The 26321-nt window shown below is 43.0% G+C and overlaps 1 protein-coding gene across 6 annotated transcripts in view; it reads left to right on the top strand.

Moving 5' to 3' along the window:
* APBA2 (amyloid beta precursor protein binding family A member 2) overlaps positions 1–26321 on the top strand; it is a 645362-nt gene that overhangs the window by 399391 nt on the left and 219650 nt on the right. For all 6 annotated transcript variants that reach the window (XM_063926236.1, XM_063926237.1, XM_063926233.1 and 3 more), the window contains one exon: positions 9093–9138. In XM_063926236.1, the coding sequence (XP_063782306.1) occupies positions 9093–9138 (46 nt within the window). The remainder of the gene's footprint in view (positions 1–9092; positions 9139–26321) is intronic.

The following is a 26321-nucleotide window of genomic DNA, read 5'->3' as shown; positions in this document are numbered from 1 at the left end:
CCCATGTGAATGGGAGCTCACTGGATCTGTTTTTCACTCACTGCTGCAATATTTCTGATTTCTCCAATTCCCCCCTCTCTGACCACCACCTGCTCTCTTTCAACTTATCTATCTCTGCTTCCCCATCTCTCCCTCCTAAGGCTACCATCACTAAGCGTAACATTAAGGCTATTGACACCTCATCCCTATCCTCCCTGTATGATTCACTTCACTCTCCTCTTCTCGCTCTCTCATACCTGAACAAGCCACATCCCTATACAATGCATCTCTTACTTCTGTCCTTGACTCTGTTGCTCCGCCAACCACAATTCACCCTCGCAGATCAACACCTCAACCCTGGCACACCAAATGCACCAGATATCTTCAAAAATGCTCACGTACTGCCGAGCGACAGTGGAGGAAATCACGCTCTAAGGCAGACTTCGTCCATTTCAAGTTTATGCTCTCATCCTTCAGTGCTTCCCTTTCCCTTGCTAAACAGTCATACTTCAAAATCCTCATCTCTACCCAGTCTTCCAACCCCTGGCGCCTCTTTGTCACTGTTAACTCCCTCCTCTGCCCACTACCACCTCCTCTCCCTTCCTTATTGTCTGCTCTTGACTTTGCTACTTATTTCACATCCAAGATTGATTCCATACATCAGGACATCACATCCCACCAGACCAGCAACCACCCACCAACCATCCCTTGCCACCCCTCCCCTTCCCTCATACCAACTCTGACATCTTTCTCCCATGTATCCGGTGAGGAAGTCATGGCCCTCATCCATCCCCCGCTCCCCCTCCCCCCCACAACCTCCCCACTTAGGCACCAAGCAGGGAGGGTTAGGTTTAGGCAGCGGGGAAGTGAGGGTTAGGGTTAGGCACCACCGGGGAGGGCACCCACAAGGGAGGGTTAGGATAGGGGGCAGGGGAAGATTAGTGTTCTGTGGGTATTCTGATGCTCAGGATGCCGCTGTTGGTATTCTGACTGCCGACATCCTGTCCATCAGTATATCATACAGAATCCCTTCCAATAACAATGAGATCTTCTTTGTCTTGCTAAAGAAATACAGAGGGCTCAGCAGTTATACAGCCAGTTTTATAATTTTACTAGTTGAAGTACCTGGCGTTGCCTGGGTTTAAATATTCAAGTACTTAAGTTATTAATGAGTTAGATGTAACTATTAACATTTTAAAAAGTAATTAGCAGCTTAGACGCTCTTCCAACACACACATGAGGTGGTGGCCTAATGTCTTTTTTTATTTTCTTGGGTTGTCGCCAGTAGCCCTAATTCCCAGCTTTCCTTTCTATTTAATTATATTGGATTATATTTTTTTCTGTGAAGGGTAAATACTAGATACTTTTGCATGTAACCCACAAATATTGACTTTATTTATATACTGCAATTTTCGATTTCAATTTGGACATACCCCACCCAAATCTAAATCTGTCTGAATATGTTAAATCTGTCCCACCTGCAATACAACATGGTTTAGACATGTTGCTTGCTTTTTTGCTTTACTTAGTGTACAAACAGGAATCAGATGCTTTGTGTAGTCACACAAAGGGCCTGCACAAATAATGCCGACTATAACCTTGCCAGTTCTAATGCGGGTGTCACCTCAGAGAAGGGAGAAAGCAGTGACTGTAATATTGCACGGTATGTTCTGTAAGTGTAAATTTACAGATTTATTTAAAGAAAAATGTTTCAATTTTGTGCTTATTGATCAGAAAACAAACTGTTGTTTGAAGCTGGATCTTATATATATATATATATATACACGTATAAAAAAAAATATATATATATATATATATATATATATATATGTGTGTGTGTATATATATATATATATATATATATATATATATGAGAGAAAAAAATTGATCTTAAAACAAAGATGAGAAAAGGAACAAGCTCACCGCTATATACTTTTGATGAATCAGTTTGAAAAAGGTCATTTTATGACTGAAACGCGTTGCTGCTGTATGGAGTAGGACTGAAGTGTGTGCCAGGTGTCGTGGGACTTCATGCTGATTTTGCTCAGTGCGGTGGTGCTAGGCTATTCAGCCTAGGACTGCATCTGCTACTTTTATTAAAAGCTAGCCCACCGCAACCTTCAGTTTTGGTGAGATACCTTTATTTTGCACAGAAGTCACCAGTGGTCAATCATCTTGGACCAGTTAACACCTGCACCCACTACTGCACTTTATATTTTAATCCATTTTAAATGCATATTATATGTGTATGTTTTGTGTTTTTGGTGGTATGCCATTAAAAATCTTTTTATATGTTTATGAAACATGTTTTGAGATGACATTTTTTTGCATTATCCTTAATATGGGTAATTTACATCTTTAAGGAAAGAGCGCCAGGGATCCTATATTTATTTGTTTGACCCTCTGTTTGGTGCCCTTCAGATAAAGTGGGAAAAATTGTACAGGTCATAGCACCTTGTTCGGCACATAGGAGAAACGCTGTTCATCTGTAGCCATTGTGTCAGGCAAAGAGCATGGAAGGCACGGTGGCAGGATGATACAACCATTTCCATTCCAATTTAAATGTTAGGCATGCAGATAGTACATTACTCTACATCCACTCTTTCTGCAACAGTGTGTCTGCTGTAGGTGGGAATACTGGACACAATGGGCCTCAGGATGTCTTCAAGCCTCAGGAGTGCAGCTACCCGAATTTCACAGACACTGGGCTCATTTCTCCCTCTTTCTGATGATAGTCCAGCTCTTCCCAATGATGGTCCAGCTCTTTCTCTTCCCGATGATGGTCCAGCACTTTCTTTTCCTGATGATGGTGCTGTTCCTCATGATGATGGGCCAGCTCTTCCTCTTCCAGATGAGGGTCTTGCTGTTCCTCTTCCTGAGTATGGTCCACCATTGGATGGTCTGCAGCATCCTGACCTCAGCCATATCTCACTGATGTTATGGTTTGTTCCTCCATTTCCAAGCAGCTGGGCTAACTCCCTTTGGCTCGTTGTAGCTGGAAGTCATGTACCGGTGCCCCGTCATTCAGCTCAATGCCCCCTTCTACAGTTTAGTGTTCTCCCTGCCGCCCCATCTCCCACCATCTATGCATTAAAGGAATAATTTGCAGAAATTACTGCTCCCTGTCCTACATACTGAGCAGAAGATAGAACACCCCCTACCACCCACGGGACATAAAAGCTGCTGCTGATAGCACCCCTACTGCTGGAAGATGGGTAGGGGCCCCAGTGCATTGCTTTGCCCAGGGGCCTACACAGCTGTTAAGACGGCTCTGAATAGGGGAGCGAATTAGCCGGGTGAAGGGTTCGAGTCAGGCTGCTTTTGTGGACACTTAAATGCTGCGGCAACTTGCACTCTTCGCTTGCAACTGAATTCCCCCCATAGTGTTGGGCAGCCTAATACTACATGTAATATTACTGAGGTGAAAAATAACTTTAAGGATTCATGTGAAAGTTTCTCTGGATCTTATCTTAGTAGAAGCATGATGTAAAAGGTACAGTACAATGTTTGCCTTACCTATTGCTCTTTGATAGCTGCTATGGTTCTTTATAGGAAACATATTGAGTCCAGTGCAAAGATGAAATATTAGCATTAGCATTTTTATTCTGTGCAAAAAATTCAATGTCTGTTACATTTCTTCCATCTAGTAAGAGAAACACATGAAATGTTCAGGCACAGTAGTCATCCTACATCCTGTATGCAACTATTTGATTTCTGCAATGGCTTTAACATCTGTTTATTATGTGATGAACTATAGCAATTGTCAAAGATTAATTGGTGAAACTAACATTGTACCGGAACATCGTGCTTCTAGTAAGCTAAGATCCAAACTGATTTTCCCATGGCTCTTTAAAGTTGGTCTTCACCTTAGTGATATTACATTTTTACATATGATCAGTCTAATTATTGCCCTAGTAATATTTAAACGGGATCAGTTTGATATGCTGGCTATCGGGATTCCTGCGGTCAGGAGACCAATGCCAGGATCCTGACAGCCGGGAAACCGACGGTGAGCGCAGCGTGTATCCTCGTGCCTGGTGGTGAGCAGAGTTATATTCCCCCTCGTTTGGGGGCGTGTACACCCACCCAAGTAGGGATTCCAGCTGGCTGTTGAGATTCCGACCGCCGGTATTTCACCGGGTGTTGGGATTCCGGCTTCCGTATCCTGACAGCTGGGATCCCGACAGCATGTAAATTGACTCGCTCCCATTTAAACATACCATTATATTTTAATATTCGATTGTTTTGATGAATTGCTTAGAGCAATTTTTGCTGAATAATTTATTTTCCATAGTGCTACCACTATTTGCTATTCTAAATGTTGGGAGGTATGCATATACATCTCCAGATATTCTTCACTTTGCCTGTTTACTGTAATATACAGTATCCTTATTACATTGTGTCACACATGTAACCCTTATTTCTCTAGCACTGCATCCCACCTTTGGAATTCACTACGTATGTGACTCTTTTCCACTATAATTTATTTCAAGTAATCAAAATTCTTTTTTAAGTTACTTTCTGCAGTGTCAATATATTCATTTTATTTGAATTAACCTATAAATTGGGTCACTTTCTTGCCACTGCTGTCACTGTCCTTGGGGATCAGCTTTGAACTAGCTACAGTATTGTTACATAAACACAGGCATTCAAGTTCTGCATAGAAGATGCATTTGTAAGACAAATTAAGCACATTTATTTATTTATTTATTACCAGTTATTTATATAGCGCGCACATATTCCGCAGCGCTTTACAGAGAATATTTGGCCATTCACATCAGTCCCTGCCCCAGTGGAGCTTACAATCTATGTTCCCTATCACATGTACACACAGACATTCACTAGGGTTAATTTTGTTCTGTAAATGGCTGCAAAAATAAAATGATTGTACCAAATGGAACGTATTTACATATTTATGTTCTAAAAGATGCTAACCTTACTTTGTACTGCAGTAAGTTTCTGGAATACTTGCACAATATAAGTGCTTACATTAATTACATTTCATTATGCCTTTGGATTTAACAATTTAACAATTCCCTGTTTTTTTCCACAGACACATATCTTGAAGTCACATATTGAACGCATTTGAAACATATTAAAATCCATACATAAAAACAGCATTGTTTGATGTGTTTTACTTGTGTTTTAATATGCATTAATAAACCCAATGCAAATGTCAGTGTGTAGATACAGTAGCTCAAACTTACCAACTTTTGAGACCTCCAGTCCAGAATCTCCCAGAGGTCAGGTCAGGGCCGGTGCTAAGGTGTTCAGCGCCCTCCTGCAAACTATACATTTTGCGCCCTCCTACAAATACAGATATGTCCACTCTCATCTTATCTGCAAGCAGCCGCATCGTAAGCTGCGTCCTGTTTACGGGAGCATACACACTACGGGCATGCTTATTGCGAATAACGAGTTGTGTTTGCCGCAATTAACCTTTAAACTGTAAAGGGAAACATCAGTACGTATTGTTGACATGTCTCTTTACAATGTTTCATAGTTTAAAATGTGAAAAGAGTCAGTGGGTGACAAAGAGAGGATGACAGGGGAAAGAGGGTGATGGGGAGAGGGTGACAAGACACAGAGTGGATGGGGAAAGGGTACCGGCAGGGAGAGGCGGTGGGAGAAGGGCAGAGAGTGATGCTAGGGAGAGGCATGGCCAGTGGATGACAATGAGTGGAGGAAGGTGACAATAAGAGGTACAGGTTGACAAGCAGAGGGTGATTTCACTGGGTAACAGGAGAGAGAGGTGATGGGGAGAGGGTGAAAGTTAGTGGGTGGTAGAGAGGGTGACAGGAGAGAGGTGACTGCTGGGGAGAGGCAGTGAGTGACAGGCAGTAGGAAACTGCATTAATATAAAAAAAAAATGAATATGCCACTGCACCGTACCAGCTGTTATGACTGTCACTGAACTTTGATCGCCATTGGTGCCCCTAAACGTGAAAAAGCTCTTTTTGCATGTTTTCATGATTAGCCTGTTTTATAGGAAGGATTAGGTTAACCGACTGTGATAAGTACCTGAGCCCTTTTTATACTCACTTTGTGATCCCTTTTTATACTCACTTTGTGACCTTCAAAGGACTGATGTTTTACAGGCAACAAAAAAGGGAAAGTAATGAAATATCAAGTACCTGATCAATAACATAATTAGCTTGAACCATAATAATACATACATTTTTTTTTCTTTGTCCGTTTTGTGTTGTGTGTGTTTGTATACTGGACTGGTATTAGGTTTTTAATATATATTTTCTTGAAGTATATATTTTCGGCTTCTTGAAACAAAATAAAATGAGAAAAATGTAATTGTATGGTCACTTGTGGAGAGTGCTGATTATTTTTCCTCTTATACATTGTTAATGTACTACTCCCCAAGCACACACTAATATACTAACCCCCCCTCCGCAGCACACACTGATATACCCAACCCCATACTCATCCCTCCTCCCCAGCACACACTAATATACCCCTCCTCCCCCCTCCCCAGCACACACTAATATACCCCTCCTCCCCCCTCCCCAGCACACACTAATAAACCCCTCCTCCCCAGCACACTCTAATATACTCATCCCCCCTCCTCAGCACACACTAATATACCCCTCCTCCCCCCTCCCCAGCACACTCTAATATACTCATCCCCCCTCCCCAGCACACTCTAATATACCCAACCCCATACTCGTCCCTCCTCCCCAGCATGCACTAATATACCACCCCCCAGCACACACTAATATACCACCCCCCAGCGCACACTAATATACCCCCCAGCACACACCAATATACCCCTCCTCCCCTCTCCCCAGCACACACTAATATACCCCCCCTCTACAGCACACACCAATATATCCCCCCTCCCCAGCACACACTAATATACCCCTCCCCTCTCCCCAGCACACACTAATATACCCCTCCCCCGTGTGTCAGCTGCAGAATGTACCTGAATCACTGCTCCTCGGTATGGGATGGCTGGCTGCTTGGCTGCTAGACCTTCTGGGCTGCTGCTCCTCATGTCTGAATGATCCTTCAGTGCAGTCACATGTTGTGCACTACCTTCCTGTTCCTGCCTAATCAGGAAGCAGGCTCAGGGTCGGGAGGGGGATGCCCGGCTTTGCTATGAGCACAAATGAAAAAATAATAGTGCCCAGGCCCCAAAAATGACACTGATGGGAGGGGTGAGAAGGGGGGAGGGAGCGGGCAGCTGCTGAAGACTGCTGTGTCGAATGAGATTGGGGCAACGCTGCTGCCTGTCTGTTATCTAGCTTGACAGGAGGTGCAGGGAGGAGCCGGGAGTAGAGGGAACGGGGGGTTCAGATTGAAGAGCTTCTGTTTATGCTGCCGGCGCCGCTGCTGCCTGTCATACAGTGTAACAGGCGCGGGTTGCGGCGGCCGGCAGCAAGGTGTACTAGCAGAGCAGGGAAAGCGCCTCATGAGTCTGGCGCCTCCCTGCTTTGCAGGCTTTGCTGAGCGGGTAGCGTCAGCACTGGGTCAGGTCCTAGTGGCAAGTGCAGGGGGTGTTGTGCTGGAATTTGCATGTTCTTGACCCTCTCCCCATGGCGCAATACAGGTCAGGAAGATACTGAAAAACTTTGATTTTTTTAAGAGAGCAGGCAAGGGATTCAGTTTGATATCCCGGTTGTGGGGATGCTGGCGGTCTCATGACCAACACTGGCACCCCAACATTAATATCCTTACGTTGGAATGGGAAAGTATTTTTACCCCTCACCCACCCTAACCCTCCGTGGGTGGCGGCTAGTGCTGCTTACCTCCCTGGGGGTGGCAGCTAGGGCCAACCCTTGGGGGTGGCAGCTTGGACTACCCAGCACCCCCCCCCCCATCAGTGCCTAACCATAACTCCCCTAATGTCTAACTCTAACCCTCCACCCCAGGCCCCAACCCTTAAAGTGAACATGATACTTACTTTCGGGGTGGCAGTTGTCGGTCTTCCGGCGCCGGTCTCCTAAGTGGTGTCAGGATTCCGTCATCGGTCACATGACCGCCGGTGTCCCGAAAGCCAGGATGGTGAATGCATCCCCAGGCAAGTACTGCCTTACTGTAACAGACATTGTCCCCAATTTTTGCTTTAAACCTATTGAATTGATTACAGGGGTCTATTACTAAGCCTTGGAGGGAGATTACAGTACGTGAAGAGAGATAAAGTACCAGCAAATCAGCTCCTATCTGCCATGTTACGGGCAGTGTTTGGAAAATGACAGAAGCTGGTTGGTTGGTAATTTATCTCTCTCCACGGCTTAATAAATAGAACCCACAGTCTCTTGTGAGCATATGGCTGTACTACTGTACAGTATGTTTGCATCAGTCTGAATTTCTGTATAACATTATGTACTGCTATTATTTGGTATAGAACAGTTTAATATTTTGCAACAATACATGTTTGTATGATAAAGATCATTATAATTCCCTGGGGGAAAAAAAACTTATTCAAATGATGATAAATGAAGGCACAACCTGTGCTGATGTATTGTTACTTGTGTACAGGAGCAAACAAATACTAACAAAAATAATTGAAGTGTTAAATCATATGCACACAAAAGTAATAAGTTAAACACTGAAATAATTACACTTTTGTGTTGTCTTTGATTATCTTTCTCTGATGATTTATTTGATGTGGATTATAGAAATAAAATATCTATTTTTATATTCATTATGTAAAGATGATTTTTATATCATTGCAGATTCTGTCTGCAATGTGAAATGTATTCCCACCACCATGGTAGAAAATATATTGCAAATGAATGGTAGGATTCCATTCATAACAGATCAGATCTCTGATATCTAGTAGAGAGTTATAGTGCTCTTCTGTGTTAAATACAAAACTGCTGTATTCGGCAGGGTCCTGAGAGATAGACCTACAGTATATGCAAATGACCTGTCTGGCCTCATCATGTACTAATTGCAACAAATTAAGAAATGTGCTAGTATAATTACATATTGCATATCTGAATTCCAGTACAATAGTTGTGATTATTGTATAGTTTCTAGATAAATAGTATAACCTACTGTAATATGACACATTCATTTTCTCAACTTTATTGGCTACTGTATGGGCAATATATATTCTGTTGCCAATATAGTTAACATTCTTCTTTTTTTTGCAGCAGCAGCAGACAAAGAAAGTGGCATCTTTTCCTAGTTTTGTGGACGGTGAGTACTTCTTCTAAGATACTGTTTTTTAATGATTGCCAGTATGACTGTCTTTACATTTCTGTAATAACTTTTTCAACTTTCATGACTCCATATTCCATTTAGCAATCTGCCCTAGTGGATTTATCATGTTGTGTGGGTTTTCAATTTGGCCCAGATATTTCTATTCACGCCCCAGTGTGTAGTAAACAGGCAGTCCTTTTGGATTCTTCCAGGGATTATCTGCTTTCAAAGTACAACTGCATAGTCATGTAACCTCCAAAATCAAGGGCTTCATTTTAAAGTGTAGTGAAAGCTCTAAATAGCCATCAGATAACCATCCATCTAAATAACCATCCAGATAACCATCCTAATAACCATCATATTGTATTGCAAATAAAACATGTGTGCTTCCCTAAGAAAATCCTGAAATTGATGCTATCTTGGGTAAAGTTGGTTGTACACCAAAACAAAGAGCCCCCCCCCCCACCCGTATGTGCCACCCCAGAGTCACACACATTAAGTGCCAGCCAAGAATCTAAGCACCCCATAGGTACCAGCCCAGAGTCATGCCCCACCCCCTTAGGTGCCAGCCCAGAGCACTCCCCTCCTTCTGTGTGGTGCCAACCAAGATTTCCCCCTTAGGTGCCAGCCCAGAGTTCCCCTTTAGGTGCCAGCCGAGTCCTCCCCTTATTTTACCTAATCTGGAGCTTGTCCGTCAGTGACTGCTTCTCCTGCTGCTACCAAGCCCAACTGCACATGCAAAACTGCCCTCAGTTACGTGTAGTGGGGGCCGGCCCAGCAGTGACATTGCCAGGTTGAGCTGCACCTCAAAGGAATAAGCTACCTCCAGAGCTCCGGGCACAGGTACCTGAAGCTCCAGAGGAATCCTGGACAGATCGGAGTGCCACAATCCAATGGCATTGTTTGGCCTGAAGGTCATAGTGTGGCTGACTCTACAAATGTAGTTAGAAGTGTGAGCGCACATATAATTATAAGTTTTGGTTAATTAGAAGGCTGCTGGTTTAATAAAAAATTCCTTTATTTAAAAACAACAGACTAAACAGACATTACTAAATAAAACGGAACATCACAATGGAAATCACAATGTAAAGATAATATATACCCCGCTCTGGCCAGTTAAACTTTGTAAACTATTAGTAGTTTGCATGCATGCCAAATTGGTTAGTAGTTGGTTGTAACGAAGCACAGTCCTTAAATGCAGTCTTATTGGTTAGAAACTATTTTCTCATTCCAGGGAATTTTGTATTAGTAGTATTAGTGCTGATTAATAAAGTTATTTGTGCTATATAATTTGCACTCTTTGAAAAGAAACACAGTCCCTTAATGAAAGTTGATAACACAGTTCATTGGTATATAACTGCTTTGCTCAGAAAATGTAATGTGATACCAGCTCACACTGGTCAGGGATGCAATGCTGATAAATTGGGTGATCAATTAATCCCCCGTCGGGACACTCATATGGGCAGTGCTTACCCTTCCACTCTGCGGTGGTTCTGGTGTCTCCGGATAGGCTAGATCACACTAGAGGCGTACCGCTGTAGCCAGCTGAGCGGTGACACGCTCAAGGCGTGTGGTGAAGCAGGGAGCGCTCTGCCGTGTGCCGCGGCTTCCATGTTGGTCAGAGCTTCCGGCTTCCGGTGCGTTCCACCTGCGTTCCACCTGACGTCCTTTAGTCACCTGACGCGTTTCTCCGCCTTCTGTGGGTGGCGGTTTCTTCAGAGGTTTTTGACCCTACAAATGTGCAGAGCAGTGTGAGGGTAAGCAACTACTCGCAATTACTATGCATTGAGAACAGACAGCAAAACTAGAAAAAGTAATACAAGCAGCTTCATTTCTTAAGTAGGAGCCATACACAGTTTTGCAGAGGTGTATCTTTCAGTCAGTCCTTGGAAAAGTGAAATGGGAAATTATTTGAACACAAGTATTTTCCACTTGCTCACTTGGAAATGGCAACAAATGTGCAGGATTAGATACAGAGCTTATGGTTATAAAACATAATGTGAAAACAGCTTTCAGTATGGGGAAAAGACCTAAGCAACCATGTCCACTGTCCAGTAATAGGCTGTAATAAGCTAAAGGGTGAGTTTTATACCCCTGTTGCTAGGTCAGTACTCATATTGCAGAATGATCTCTTTCTTGACAGAACAGTATAGAGGGCTTAGAGTAACATGTAAGTTCTAATGCAGGGTACTGGAAAGTCTGAGGGAATTTTGACTATTTGCTTAATTCTATCCTGAGAAATGTACCTACTGTATGCCAATGTGAAATGTCATCACCTAGATAGGAAGGTTTCAGTAATCATAATTACATTTTTTAAAATGTTTGTGTAGTCCTTTAAAGCTTGGTGAGTAAATATGAAGAATCAGTTGTACATGCCTCAAGAGCAGTAGGAAGCAAATCTGCATATTAAGGACAAACCATTTTGAGTGGAATGTTGGAATGTACTGTCACAAGCTTTAGTACCAAAGGAAATATATGTAAGACTGTTAATAATAGCTCTGGGTGAAACCTGGAAGTAATTTAACAAGACTGCTTTCATGGTAGGGTATTTGTATTACAGGTACCTTAAATTGGAATAACTACTTCTTAATGGGCTGCACTCTATGATGGGATTTAGTATTAACAATAACTATTTTAACCGGAGAGGTTATGTTGAGGATTTTTCCTACCTCATGTGCATGTTGGAACCAAAAGATAGAAGATGGTTAAGCTAGAATCTTTTTCTGGAGATCTTTTTCTTGTGGATTTTATAAGGAATTGTCATTCCTTTCCTAAGAGAATAACTAGGGTAGTAGAAGTATTGTATTAACATCCAGGTGTACAACTGATGAGCACTGCCACAGGCTGCTTGTTTATCTGTGGTTGTTATCTACTTCTTGATGCTAATCCTCTCTATCATCCTCTCTTCATTTTTAAAGAATCAGAAGTTATCCTATAGAAGTTTTCTGGTGCACTCGTAATTTTTTAAAATGCCATCCATCTTTTTCCAGTCTGGTGCAATATTTTGTAGTTGGTTTTGGAGAGAGGGCAAAAAAAAACGACAACTTCAGCATCCTAAGATTGGTCATTAGTCTATGTAACCTGAATATCTTACAAATATGATGTTTTTTGTTTTGTTTTTAAATAGTCTGATAATGATTTCCTTTTGTTCTGTTTACTAATATTTACTTTGGACCAATTTTTATATGTATTGGAAAAATGAATTTTGCCTCATTATGCTGTTTAAACATTGCTAATTTAGTCATACATTGCATACATTGATCTCTCTGAGGCCAGTGTGGCTTACCACAATCTCTATCTGTTTTATCTTTCAGCAACCAGCTGATATGTGCTAGCTAGGATTAGAGAATTAGGGCACAATATTTGACTCTACAAAAATAAAAAATCCAATTAAAATGGATAAGTAATAGGGTGCGGTTCATGAGGTCGACCACACTTATGTCGACCACTATTGGTCGACAGTAACTAAGTCGACACCCAAAATAGGTCGATACAAGCATTAGGTCGACATGACCAAGGTTGACATAGTGTTTTTTTTTTTTTTTTATTAGTGTCGTTTACTTCATAGAGTGACTGGGAACCCCAATTAGTGCACCATGTCCCCTCGCATGCTTTGGAAAAGGTGTCTCGCTTTATGACTGCTGCACTCGGCACAGGTTACCGTTCCCAATTGTAGTCCATGTGGATCGTAAAGTATGAAAAATGAAAAAAAATCGTGAAAAACTCTTGTCGACCTTTTTGTCATTTCAACCTAGAACATGTTGACCTAGTGACAATGTTGACCTAGAAACCCTGTCAACCTAATGCATGTCGTCCAATAGTGGTCGACCTAATGACTGTCGCCCTTAGTGTGGTCGACCTAGAGACCGAATACCAAGTAATGAAACCCAAATAAAGTCTTTCAATACTTTAAAAACATTAATCTAGGGTTTACTCTGCTTGGAGTCCAGGAGTACCCCAAAATTCAGTAGGTACCTGATCGTTCCAGGAAAGTAAACAAAATAAAGTGAACAGCCGACTTTGAAAACGAGACACATCCAATAGTACTGTACAGCTGTGGTGCACGGGGGGGGGGGGGGGGGGGGGGCGGAGGGTTCTGAATACCCCGGAAACCTCCCCTGACAAGCCACATTTTTTAGAGTTGGTGGCAGGCTAAGTATAAATTAATTGTTCCTTTTTGGTTTGTACAGAAGGTAGTTTTTGTTTCAAACACCCAGTGCGTGAGAAGAAGTTGTCTATACTATTCCAAATGGGATTGCCATATTCCCTTAAAAGACCCACACAGATATGGGGATTGCTATATCCCTTAAGCAAATCTGAATTGTAATATCTAGAACCTATTTGGGTTGGAAATATACGTGGATTACTGGAGATTAAAATTGGGATTGCCATATCCCTTAAAATAAAAAAAATCCATACGAAGTGGGGACTGCCATATCCCTTGAGTAAAGAAAATTCTTCCCCTGTTTTCCCCATATACATGCCCAGATAACTATGTGTGCAATAATGAGTGTGGGATAATATATTCTTGTGCCAAGATTATCTCAAAGACCTTGATACCCATTTTTCAGCTGACCTTGATCTAGAAATATATCATATATAAGTATATTGGCGACAATTGGTGTTATATACTATCTAATTAACTCTCTATCATATTTAATTTATATACTTATATCTACTGACACTCACAGTCCCCATATTTGGGAGAATTTCTCAGGGGATATTTCTGTGGAGTGAATAAAGATACATATGAGATAGTATTGACTCTATGGAATTATCAGCCGGGAGAGTGCTAACTATCAACATCTGCTGTAACAGCCATTATCTAAACAGAATCATACCTATAATGGATCAAATATTGGTGATCTCTGAATAGATATAAGAATCTTATGAGTGATTTATATAAAACACACGCAGGACACGCTTTTTAAATTTCTTTATTCACTATTTCCTATCTTATAGGTTTCACATACATGTTAGTTTGTTTGATTTTAACTCTTGTGTTTCACTGTAGTCTGGGTCAATGAAATTATATATTTTAATGCATACTTAATAAAGGTTACATTTTATGATTAATTAATCCTCTCTACAGTAGTTTATGTAAACTGGTCCAAAGAAATATTCATGGTGATGCTAAGTGGTGTAACAAGACATTTTGGTGCCCTTTGCCAGAAAGGGGGATTGGTGCCCCCCCCATATTCGAAACAGGGATAGTGCGCGCTGCAGTTGTGTGCCAATATGAAGGGCCGTGACTTTGTGGGGAAGGAGCATGCCACAATTGTGTCCATTATTCATATAACCACACACAGTAAAGCTGAACGGCAGAGTACTTTATACATATTGAACAACAGTAAAGCTCCCTCCTCATTCTACCTTTTCATCATCATTCCTTCTCCTCAATTCTCCACCTCAACATCATAATTTTTCCTCCACATTCCTCTTCATCATCATCATTCCGCCTCCACATTCCTCTGCCTCAATCTTCATCATTTCTCCTTCTCCTTCTCCTCCTCCTTTTCTCCTCATCATCATTCCTCCTCCTCATTCATCTTCATTCCTCCTTAAGTCCTGGGGGGTCATTCTGACCTGATCACTCGCTGCAGTTCATCGCAGCACAGCGATCAGGTCAGAACCGCTCATGCGCTGGTGCCTCAGTGTGCCGGCGCATTACTGACAGCCGACGGCTGTCATTGCTTAGCGATCGCCTCTGCCTGATTGACAGGCAGAGGTGGTCGCTGGGCGGGAGGGGGCGGCATGACGGCGCTTGGCCGCCGTCTTGTGGGAACGGTCCAGCCAATGCAGGCGTAGCCGGACCGTGCGGGGGGCGAGCTGCAGCGGCTGCATGATGTCACGCGCAGCCGCTGTGACCCGGGCAGCGACGAGCAACTCCCGGCCAGCCACTGGAGCTGCGCTGGCTGGTAGTTACTTTTCAAGTACAAAAGCATTGCAATGCTTTTGTACTTGTGCGGGGTGGGCAGCCTGACATGCGGGGCGGACTAGCCCTGTGCTGGGCATCCCCCCGCATGTCAGTGTAAGTGATCATAGCTGTGCTAAATTTAGCACAGCTAAGATCAGGTCGGAATGACCCCCCTGGTCCTGCCTTCTCAGCATTTTGGTATTTGTAGTCCCACAGCAGTTGGTGAATCACAGGTGGCCAACGTGTAGAACAATCTGCACTATCACTGTGATTGTGAGCTTCCCCTGTAAGTAACACACATTACTGCACATACAGCAATCACACTTCAGCAGACTGAGACCACTGTACATTACATTTTTAAAGTGACACTTTAAGGCCATCCCCAGACATTGGCCAGTACTTTATCCACACTATGTATAATGGGGAATGTAGTATCAGTAGACACGTGTGATATGCGCTTCTCTCCTGTCAGGACTACATTACCCAGATGCCAAGCACCCTCTTTGGTCCCTGCCTTGCTCAGCCTCTCACTGCTAGATGCTACTCACCTTGGCTCACAGTTGCTGCTCATTCACTGTAAAGTTTAATGGTAGCGGTGTACCCATCAGAGAAGTAGTTGGGCGCACTGCTACTATTATATTGCAGCAGACGGTACACAGCAACTGGCACTGGTGACACATACAAAGAGGATGCTGGTGGATGCGGCTGGTTGTGTCCACAGGGCAAATGTGCCTAAGTTACGGCCCCGGTGATGCTAACCCATCTGCTGGGGTCTTTTACAGCACATCTGTTCACTACATTTCCAGTGCTTTATTCAGACAGTGCTGTGCTACAGATGATCGACTAGGTAAGAGAATTAATCTTGACTATAGAAGTGGCGACAGATTTTAGGCATGGTTGGTACAAGTTCCTTTAAGTAAAGTGGGAACTGCAACCAAGAGAATAATATCGCTTTTCCACTAGCATCGACCCGGGTTTTTTGGTAGTGGAAATGGCTCCCTCAAAAAAAAAAATCCTGGGTCGGACCAGGGAATGACCCAGGTTAGGGTGCAGTTTAAACAAGTTGCCCAGGTAATCCGACTCGGGACATGTTTACAGCATGCTTAGAGCCCATACCTCCCTGACCGCAGTGTCCCGCAGGCGGTCGGGAGGTTGGGGGACACATCGCTGCTGTCTGTCCTGCTATGCAGACAGCAGCGCTGACCAGGAAAGGTGTGTGCCGGAGGCTGGGGGCAGCCCAACAGCTTCCAGAGTGCTGGGCTTAGCACCCAGCGTGACGGTGGGAAGCTTCAAATTGAGGGCATGACCTAACAGGACCAAGGCCATGCCCCGAGGGTCCCGATCTGCCAGTGTTCCGGGCGCTTGAAGATAAAGTCATCTCCAAGCCCCGGCCAGAAGACACTGCACCCAGGTACAGTGTACTGTAAACGGTGCCGACCTGGGATATTCCCGGGTTGCGCCGCAGTTGAAAAGGGGTCATATTTTGGGTCTAACCTGGCTTGGAACCATGCAAAAGAGGTAGTGAACGATTGTACACACAGAGATATGCCAATTTTATGCAGATCATGAAAACTTAATGAAGCTGAGGATTTTAATTGTGCTGGCACTGGACCCCCTCGTAAATAGAGGTTCTTAATGAGAGGTGCCTTTTCCCTCTGAGGGCCTAAATGTTCAAGCTGAGGGCTCAAGACGCGCTGTCCCAAAGGGTTTTACACACTGTTATTCTTACTTGTACCGTGCCTGTTCAGTCCATATTCTATTAAAGTGATTTTCAACTTTTATCAATTCGCAGCATAGCACACCATCAGTACCACAGAAAAAAAACATTGGCCCCCACAGTGGCTTTAAACAAAGATATATTGGTCACACATTGGCCCCCACAGTAATTAAACACATTGGACCCCCACAGTAATTTTACACATTTGCCCCAACAGTAATTCCACCACACACTGCCCCCATTGTAATTCAAAACACATTACTCCTCCAACACACACACACACACACACACACACACACACACACACACACACACACACACACAGTAATTCCATGACACACTGTCCCCCATAGTAATTCCACCACACACTGCTCCCATAATAATGGCGCACCCTGTCCCCCATAGTACTTCAACCCAACAGAAATCAAATAAATAAAAAGATCACTGGCCCCAACTTGTGTGAGTAAAATGTTTTTCCCTCACCAGTGGGAGAAGCAAGAGGCACTGTGAGGCAGCACGGAGCAGCACGACACTGCACAGTACTGCGCAGGTGGGCGGGAAGACGACATGCGCGTGTGACCTGTGACTTATGAGCCACGCCGCGTTGTAGGTCCCAGGCTGGGCCATAGAAGAGCACTGCACTGCCCAAGCCTGACAGTCATGATGGCGGCAGCTGGGCACTAGGCATCTCCTGGACGATATCATAACTGGCAACCACTTGCAGCACACTTGTGTACCACTTGTTGAAAACCATTTTCTCATTCCAGGGAATTTTGTATTAGTAGTATTAGTGCTGATTAATAAAGTTATTTGTGCTATATAATTTGCACTCTTTGAAAAGAAACACAGTCCCTTAATGAAAGTTGATAACACAGTTCATTGGTATATAACTGCTTTGCTCAGAAAATGTAATGTGATACCAGCTCACACTGGTCAGGGATGCAATGCTGATAAATTGGGTGATCAATTAATCCCCCGTCGGGACACTCATATGGGCAGTGCTTACCCTTCCACTCTGCGGTGGTTCTGGTGTCTCCGGATAGGCTAGATCACACTAGAGGCGTACCGCTGTAGCCAGCTGAGCGGTGACACGCTCAAGGCGTGTGGTGAAGCAGGGAGCGCTCTGCCGTGTGCCGCGGCTTCCATGTTGGTCAGAGCTTCCGGCTTCCGGTGCGTTCCACCTGCGTTCCACCTGACGTCCTTTAGTCACCCGACGCGTTTCTCCGCCTTCTGTGGGTGGCGGTTTCTTCAGAGGTTTTTGACCCTACAAATGTGCAGAGCAGTGTGAGGGTAAGCAACTACTCGCAATTACTATGCATTGAGAACAGACAGCAAAACTAGAAAAAGTAATACAAGCAGCTTAATTTCTTAAGTAGGAGCCATACACAGTTTTGCAGAGGTGTATCTTTCAGTCAGTCCTTGGAAAAGTGAAATGGGAAATTATTTGAACACAAGTATTTTCCACTTGCTCACTTGGAAATGGCAACAAATGTGCAGGATTAGATACAGAGCTTTTGGTTATAAAACATAATGTGAAAACAGCTTTCAGTATGGGGAAAAGACCTAAGCAACCATGTCCACTGTCCAGTAATAGGCTGTAATAAGCTAAAGGGTGAGTTTTATACCCCTGTTGCTAGGTCAGTACTCATATTGCAGAATGATCTCTTTCTTGACAGAACAGTATAGAGGGCTTAGAGTAACATGTAAGTTCTAATGCAGGGTACTGGAAAGTCTGAGGGAATTTTGACTATTTGCTTAATTCTATCCTGAGAAATGTACCTACTGTATGCCAATGTGAAATGTCATCACCTAGATAGGAAGGTTTCAGTAATCATAATTACATTTTTTTAAATGTTTGTGTAGTCCTTTAAAGCTTGGTGAGTAAATATGAAGAATCAGTTGTACATGCCTCAAGAGCAGTAGGAAGCAAATCTGCATATTAAGGACAAACCATTTTGAGTGGAATGTTGGAATGTACTGTCACAAGCTTTAGTACCAAAGGAAATATATGTAAGACTGTTAATAATAGCTCTGGGTGAAACCTGGAAGTAATTTAACAAGACTGCTTTCATGGTAGGGTATTTGTATTACAGGTACCTTAAATTGGAATAACTACTTCTTAATGGGCTGCACTCTATGATGGGATTTAGTATTAACAATAACTATTTTAACCGGAGAGGTTATGTTGAGGATTTTTCCTACCTCATGTGCATGTTGGAACCAAAAGATAGAAGATGGTTAAGCTAGAATCTTTTTCTGGAGATCTTTTTCTTGTGGATTTTATAAGGAATTGTCATTCCTTTCCTAAGAGAATAACTAGGGTAGTAGAAGTATTGTATTAACATCCAGGTGTACAACTGATGAGCACTGCCACAGGCTGCTTGTTTATCTGTGGTTGTTATCTACTTCTTGATGCTAATCCTCTCTATCATCCTCTCTTCATTTTTAAAGAATCAGAAGTTATCCTATAGAAGTTTTCTGGTGCACTCGTAATTTTTTAAAATGCCATCCATCTTTTTCCAGTCTGGTGCAATATTTTGTAGTTGGTTTTGGAGAGAGGGCAAAAAAAAAAACGACAACTTCAGCATCCTAAGATTGGTCATTAGTCTATGTAACCTGAATATCTTACAAATATGATGTTTTTTGTTTTGTTTTTAAATAGTCTGATAATGATTTCCTTTTGTTCTGTTTACTAATATTTACTTTGGACCAATTTTTATATGTATTGGAAAAATGAATTTTGCCTCATTATGCTGTTTAAACATTGCTAATTTAGTCATACATTGCATACATTGATCTCTCTGAGGCCAGTGTGGCTTACCACAATCTCTATCTGTTTTATCTTTCAGCAACCAGCTGATATGTGCTAGCTAGGATTAGAGAATTAGGGCACAATATTTGACTCTACAAAAATAAAAAATCCAATTAAAATGGATAAGTAATAGGGTGCGGTTCATGAGGTCGACCACACTTATGTCGACCACTATTGGTCGACAGTAACTAAGTCGACACCCAAAATAGGTCGATACAAGCATTAGGTCGACATGACCAAGGTTGACATAGTGGTTTTTTTTTTTATTAGTGTCGTTTACTTCATAGAGTGACTGGGAACCCCAATTAGTGCACCATGTCCCCTCGCATGCTTTGGAAAAGGTGTCTCGCTTTATGACTGCTGCACTCGGCACAGGTTACCGTTCCCAATTGTAGTCCATGTGGATCGTAAAGTATGAAAAATGAAAAAAAATCGTGAAAAACTCATGTCGACCTTTTTGTCATTTCAACCTAGAACATGTTGACCTAGTGACAATGTTGACCTAGAAACCCTGTCAACCTAATGCATGTCGTCCAATAGTGGTCGACCTAATGACTGTCGCCCTTAGTGTGGTCGACCTAGAGACCGAATACCAAGTAATGAAACCCAAATAAAGTCTTTCAATACTTTAAAAACATTAATCTAGGGTTTACTCTGCTTGGAGTCCAGGAGTACCCCAAAATTCAGTAGGTACCTGATCGTTCCAGGAAAGTAAACAAAATAAAGTGAACAGCCGACTTTGAAAACGAGACACATCCAAGAGTACTGTACAGCTGTGGTGCACGGGGGGGGGGGGGGGGGGGGGGGCGGAGGGTTCTGAATACCCCGGAAACCTCCCCTGACAAGCCACATTTTTTAGAGTTGGTGGCAGGCTAAGTATAAATTAATTGTTCCTTTTTGGTTTGTACAGAAGGTAGTTTTTGTTTCAAACACCCAGTGCGTGAGAAGAAGTTGTCTATACTATTCCAAATGGGATTGCCATATTCCCTTAAAAGACCCACACAGATATGGGGATTGCTATATCCCTTAAGCAAATCTGAATTGTAATATCTAGAACCTATTTGGGTTGGAAATATACGTGGATTACTGGAGATTAAAATTGGGATTGCCATATCCCTTAAAATAAAAAAAATCCATACGAAGTGGGGACTGCCATATCCCTTGAGTAAAGAAAATTCTTCCCCTGTTTTCCCCATATACATGCCCAGATAACTATGTGTGCAATAATGAGTGTGGGATAATATATTCTTGTGCCAAGATTATCTCAAAGACCTTGATACCCATTTTTCAGCTGACCTTGATCTAGAAATATATCATATATAAGTATATTGGCGACAATTGGTGTTATATACTATCTAATTAACTCTCTATCATATTTAATTTATATACTTATATCTACTGACACTCACAGTCCCCATATTTGGGAGAATTTCTCAGGGGATATTTCTGTGGAGTGAATAAAGATACATATGAGATAGTATTGACTCTATGGAATTATCAGCCGGGAGAGTGCTAACTATCAACATCTGCTGTAACAGCCATTATCTAAACAGAATCATACCTATAATGGATCAAATATTGGTGATCTCTGAATAGATATAAGAATCTTATGAGTGATTTATATAAAACACACGCAGGACACGCTTTTTAAATTTCTTTATTCACTATTTCCTATCTTATAGGTTTCACATACATGTTAGTTTGTTTGATTTTAACTCTTGTGTTTCACTGTAGTCTGGGTCAATGAAATTATATATTTTAATGCATACTTAATAAAGGTTACATTTTATGATTAATTAATCCTCTCTACAGTAGTTTATGTAAACTGGTCCAAAGAAATATTCATGGTGATGCTAAGTGGTGTAACAAGACATTTTGGTGCCCTTTGCCAGAAAGGGGGATTGGTGCCCCCCCCCATATTCGAAACAGGGATAGTGCGCGCTGCAGTTGTGTGCCAATATGAAGGGCCGTGACTTTGTGGGGAAGGAGCATGCCACAATTGTGTCCATTATTCATATAACCACACACAGTAAAGCTGAACGGCAGAGTACTTTATACATATTGAACAACAGTAAAGCTCCCTCCTCATTCTACCTTTTCATCATCATTCCTTCTCCTCAATTCTCCACCTCAACATCATAATTTTTCCTCCACATTCCTCTTCATCATCATCATTCCGCCTCCACATTCCTCTGCCTCAATCTTCATCATTTCTCCTTCTCCTTCTCCTCCTCCTTTTCTCCTCATCATCATTCCTCCTCCTCATTCATCTTCATTCCTCCTTAAGTCCTGGGGGGTCATTCTGACCTGATCACTCGCTGCAGTTCATCGCAGCACAGCGATCAGGTCAGAACCGCTCATGCGCTGGTGCCTCAGTGTGCCGGCGCATTACTGACAGCCGACGGCTGTCATTGCTTAGCGATCGCCTCTGCCTGATTGACAGGCAGAGGTGGTCGCTGGGCGGGAGGGGGCGGCATGACGGCGCTTGGCCGCCGTCTTGTGGGAACGGTCCAGCCAATGCAGGCGTAGCCGGACCGTGCGGGGGGCGAGCTGCAGCGGCTGCATGATGTCACGCGCAGCCGCTGTGACCCGGGCAGCGACGAGCAACTCCCGGCCAGCCACTGGAGCTGCGCTGGCTGGTAGTTACTTTTCAAGTACAAAAGCATTGCAATGCTTTTGTACTTGTGCGGGGTGGGCAGCCTGACATGCGGGGCGGACTAGCCCTGTGCTGGGCATCCCCCCGCATGTCAGTGTAAGTGATCATAGCTGTGCTAAATTTAGCACAGCTAAGATCAGGTCGGAATGACCCCCCTGGTCCTGCCTTCTCAGCATTTTGGTATTTGTAGTCCCACAGCAGTTGGTGAATCACAGGTGGCCAACGTGTAGAACAATCTGCACTATCACTGTGATTGTGAGCTTCCCCTGTAAGTAACACACATTACTGCACATACAGCAATCACACTTCAGCAGACTGAGACCACTGTACATTACATTTTTAAAGTGACACTTTAAGGCCATCCCCAGACATTGGCCAGTACTTTATCCACACTATGTATAATGGGGAATGTAGTATCAGTAGACACGTGTGATATGCGCTTCTCTCCTGTCAGGACTACATTACCCAGATGCCAAGCACCCTCTTTGGTCCCTGCCTTGCTCAGCCTCTCACTGCTAGATGCTACTCATCTTGGCTCACAGTTGCTGCTCATTCACTGTAAAGTTTAATGGTAGCGGTGTACCCATCAGAGAAGTAGTTGGGCGCACTGCTACTATTATATTGCAGCAGACGGTACACAGCAACTGGCACTGGTGACACATACAAAGAGGATGCTGGTGGATGCGGCTGGTTGTGTCCACAGGGCAAATGTGCCTAAGTTACGGCCCCGGTGATGCTAACCCATCTGCTGGGGTCTTTTACAGCACATCTGTTCACTACATTTCCAGTGCTTTATTCAGACAGTGCTGTGCTACAGATGATCGACTAGGTAAGAGAATTAATCTTGACTATAGAAGTGGCGACAGATTTTAGGCATGGTTGGTACAAGTTCCTTTAAGTAAAGTGGGAACTGCAACCAAGAGAATAATATCGCTTTTCCACTAGCATCGACCCGGGTTTTTTGGTAGTGGAAATGGCTCCCTCAAAAAAAAAAAACCTGGGTCGGACCAGGGAATGACCCAGGTTAGGGTGCAGTTTAAATGAGTTGCCCAGGTAATCCGACTCGGGACATGTTTACAGCATGCTTAGAGCCCATACCTCCCTGACCGCAGTGTCCCGCAGGCGGTCGGGAGGTTGGGGGACACATCGCTGCTGTCTGTCCTGCTATGCAGACAGCAGCGCTGACCAGGAAAGGTGTGTGCCGGAGGCTGGGGGCAGCCCAACAGCTTCCAGAGTGCTGGGCTTAGCACCCAGCGTGACGGTGGGAAGCTTCAAATTGAGGGCATGACCTAACAGGACCAAGGCCATGCCCCGAGGGTCCCGATCTGCCAGTGTTCCGGGCGCTTGAAGATAAAGTCATCTCCAAGCCCCGGCCAGAAGACACTGCACCCAGGTACAGTGTACTGTAAACGGTGCCGACCTGGGATATTCCCGGGTTGTGCCGCAGTTGAAAAGGGGTCATATTTTGGGTCTAACCTGGCTTGGAACCATGCAAAAGAGGTAGTGAACGATTGTACACACAGAGATATGCCAATTTTATGCAGATCATGAAAACTTAATGAAGCTGAGGATTTTAATTGTGCTGGCACTGGACCCCCTCGTAAATAGAGGTTCTTAATGAGAGGTGCCTTTTCCCTCTGAGGGCCTAAATGTTCAAGCTGAGGGCTCAAGACGCGCTGTCCCAAAGGGTTTTACACACTGTTATTCTTACTTGTACCGTGCCTGTTCAGTCCATATTCTATTAAAGTGATTTTCAACTTTTATCAATTCGCAGCATAGCACACCATCAGTACCACAGAAAAAAACATTGGCCCCCACAGTGGCTTTAAACAAAGATATATTGGTCACACATTGGCCCCCACAGTAATTAAACACATTGGACCCCCACAGTAATTTTACACATTTGCCCCAACAGTAATTCCACCACACACTGCCCCCATTGTAATTCAAAACACATTACTCCTCCAACACACACACACACACACACACACACACACACACACACACACACACACACACACACACACACACACACACACACAGTAATTCCATGACACACTGTCCCCCATAGTAATTCCACCACACACTGCTCCCATAATAATGGCGCACCCTGTCCCCCATAGTACTTCAACCCAACAGAAATCAAATAAATAAAAAGATCACTGGCCCCAACTTGTGTGAGTAAAATGTTTTTCCCTCACCAGTGGGAGAAGCAAGAGGCACTGTGAGGCAGCACGGAGCAGCACGACACTGCACAGTACTGCGCAGGTGGGCGGGAAGACGACATGCGCGTGTGACCTGTGACTTATGAGCCACGCCGCGTTGTAGGTCCCAGGCTGGGCCATAGAAGAGCACTGCACTGCCCAAGCCTGACAGTCATGATGGCGGCAGCTGGGCACTAGGCATCTCCTGGACGATATCATAACTGGCAACCACTTGCAGCACACTTGTGTACCACTTGTTGAAAACCACTGTTCTATTCCAGCATTGGCATCAGTGTTGCATCTTAAGAACCATCTGGTGTGAACCACTTGAAATGTTTCCCCAGTAAGCAGAACACTGAAGGTCCTCATGCCATCAACACAAAGGCAAAGAACCATTTGGATGCAGGAGACCACATACATGTGGCCATTCTCAAAGAAGAGCTTTGTTTCAGCATTATCATTGATGAGAAGAATCAACAATAGAGCCACTAGCAATGTGTTGGGTATACTGCGTATTACAGCTGAAGTATATCTTCCTGTGGTTTTTTATGCGGGTACAATGATGAAGGTATTATTTTAATTGTACTGTATGCTCGACAAGGGAATGAGGTAGATGGATGATTTTTTATTTTTATGTACGTGGAGTTCCTTGAGGTTGTGATAGAGGCTTTTTAATTTTTTCATTACTGGATTTTAGAACAGTAGGTGTAACCTCTCACGAGATTTACTTCCTATGGACCTTTTTACTTAATTTTGTAGTACAGGTTGAGTATCCCTTATCCAAAATGCTTGGGACCAGAGGTATTTTGGATATCGGATATTTCCGTATTTTGGAATAATTGCATACCATAATGAGATATCATGGCGATGGGACCTAAATCTATGCACAGAATGCATTTATGTTTTGTATACACCTTAAACACACAACCGGAAGGTAATTTTAGCCAATATTTTTTATAACTTTGTGCATTAAACAAAGTGTATCTACATTCACACAATTCATTTATGTTTCATATACACCTTATACACACAGCCTGAAGGTCATTTAATACAATATTTTTAATAACTGCGTGTATTAAACAAAGTTTGTGAACATTGAGCCATCAAAAAACAAAAGTTTCACTATCTCACTCTCACTCAAAAAGTCCGTATTTCGGAATATTCCGTATTTCGGATATTTGGATATGGGATACTCAACCTGTACAACATTAACATACATTATAATTATTGACCATTAGTATGAGAACAAATTATGAAAACTGAGGGGGTACAGGCACTTAAAAAGTTGAAGAACCTCTGATCTAAGAAACTTATAAAAATACAAACAAAGAAAGTAGCAATAGGAAGGGAAAAAATGGGATGGGCATGCTTGGTAGACTGGTGCAGGTGAAACAAAATACAGATACGTCCTTAGTTAGCTGTGTTCTCAGAGTCACACACATTTAATAGAGAGACGGGAGAGGGTGTGCTTTGTTACAGACATTCACACTACCATCCTACTTCTCTATACTTAACATAATACTTTTGTATAAAAGCGGCACAATAAAAAAATGAAACTGCTTAGCGAATAAAACAGCAGTATATTACAGCACAAGTAGCAGAATATAGAAAAAAAATTGCTTTTCGTTGTGACAGTCAGTGCAGCAAAAATATCAGATCAATGCATAACATAAAAATATTCATAGCAATGCATTTAGTAGGGCAAGCTCATTTACCATCAGCCACACATTTAATATTTAATAAAATGAGAACATATTTATTTACATACTACATACTATATGTGCATCAAGATGCAACTGTATTTACAGTTGAGCATACATGTACTGTATGTTATGTATGTAGCCTCTGCCCATAGTCTTAGATGTTTCAGGGGT

This window comes from Pseudophryne corroboree, chromosome 6, assembly GCF_028390025.1.
Source record: "Pseudophryne corroboree isolate aPseCor3 chromosome 6, aPseCor3.hap2, whole genome shotgun sequence".
Lineage (NCBI taxonomy): Eukaryota > Metazoa > Chordata > Amphibia > Anura > Myobatrachidae > Pseudophryne > Pseudophryne corroboree.
The sequence above is the reverse complement of the archived record's forward strand: the minus strand, read 5'-3'. Positions and strand labels throughout refer to the sequence as shown.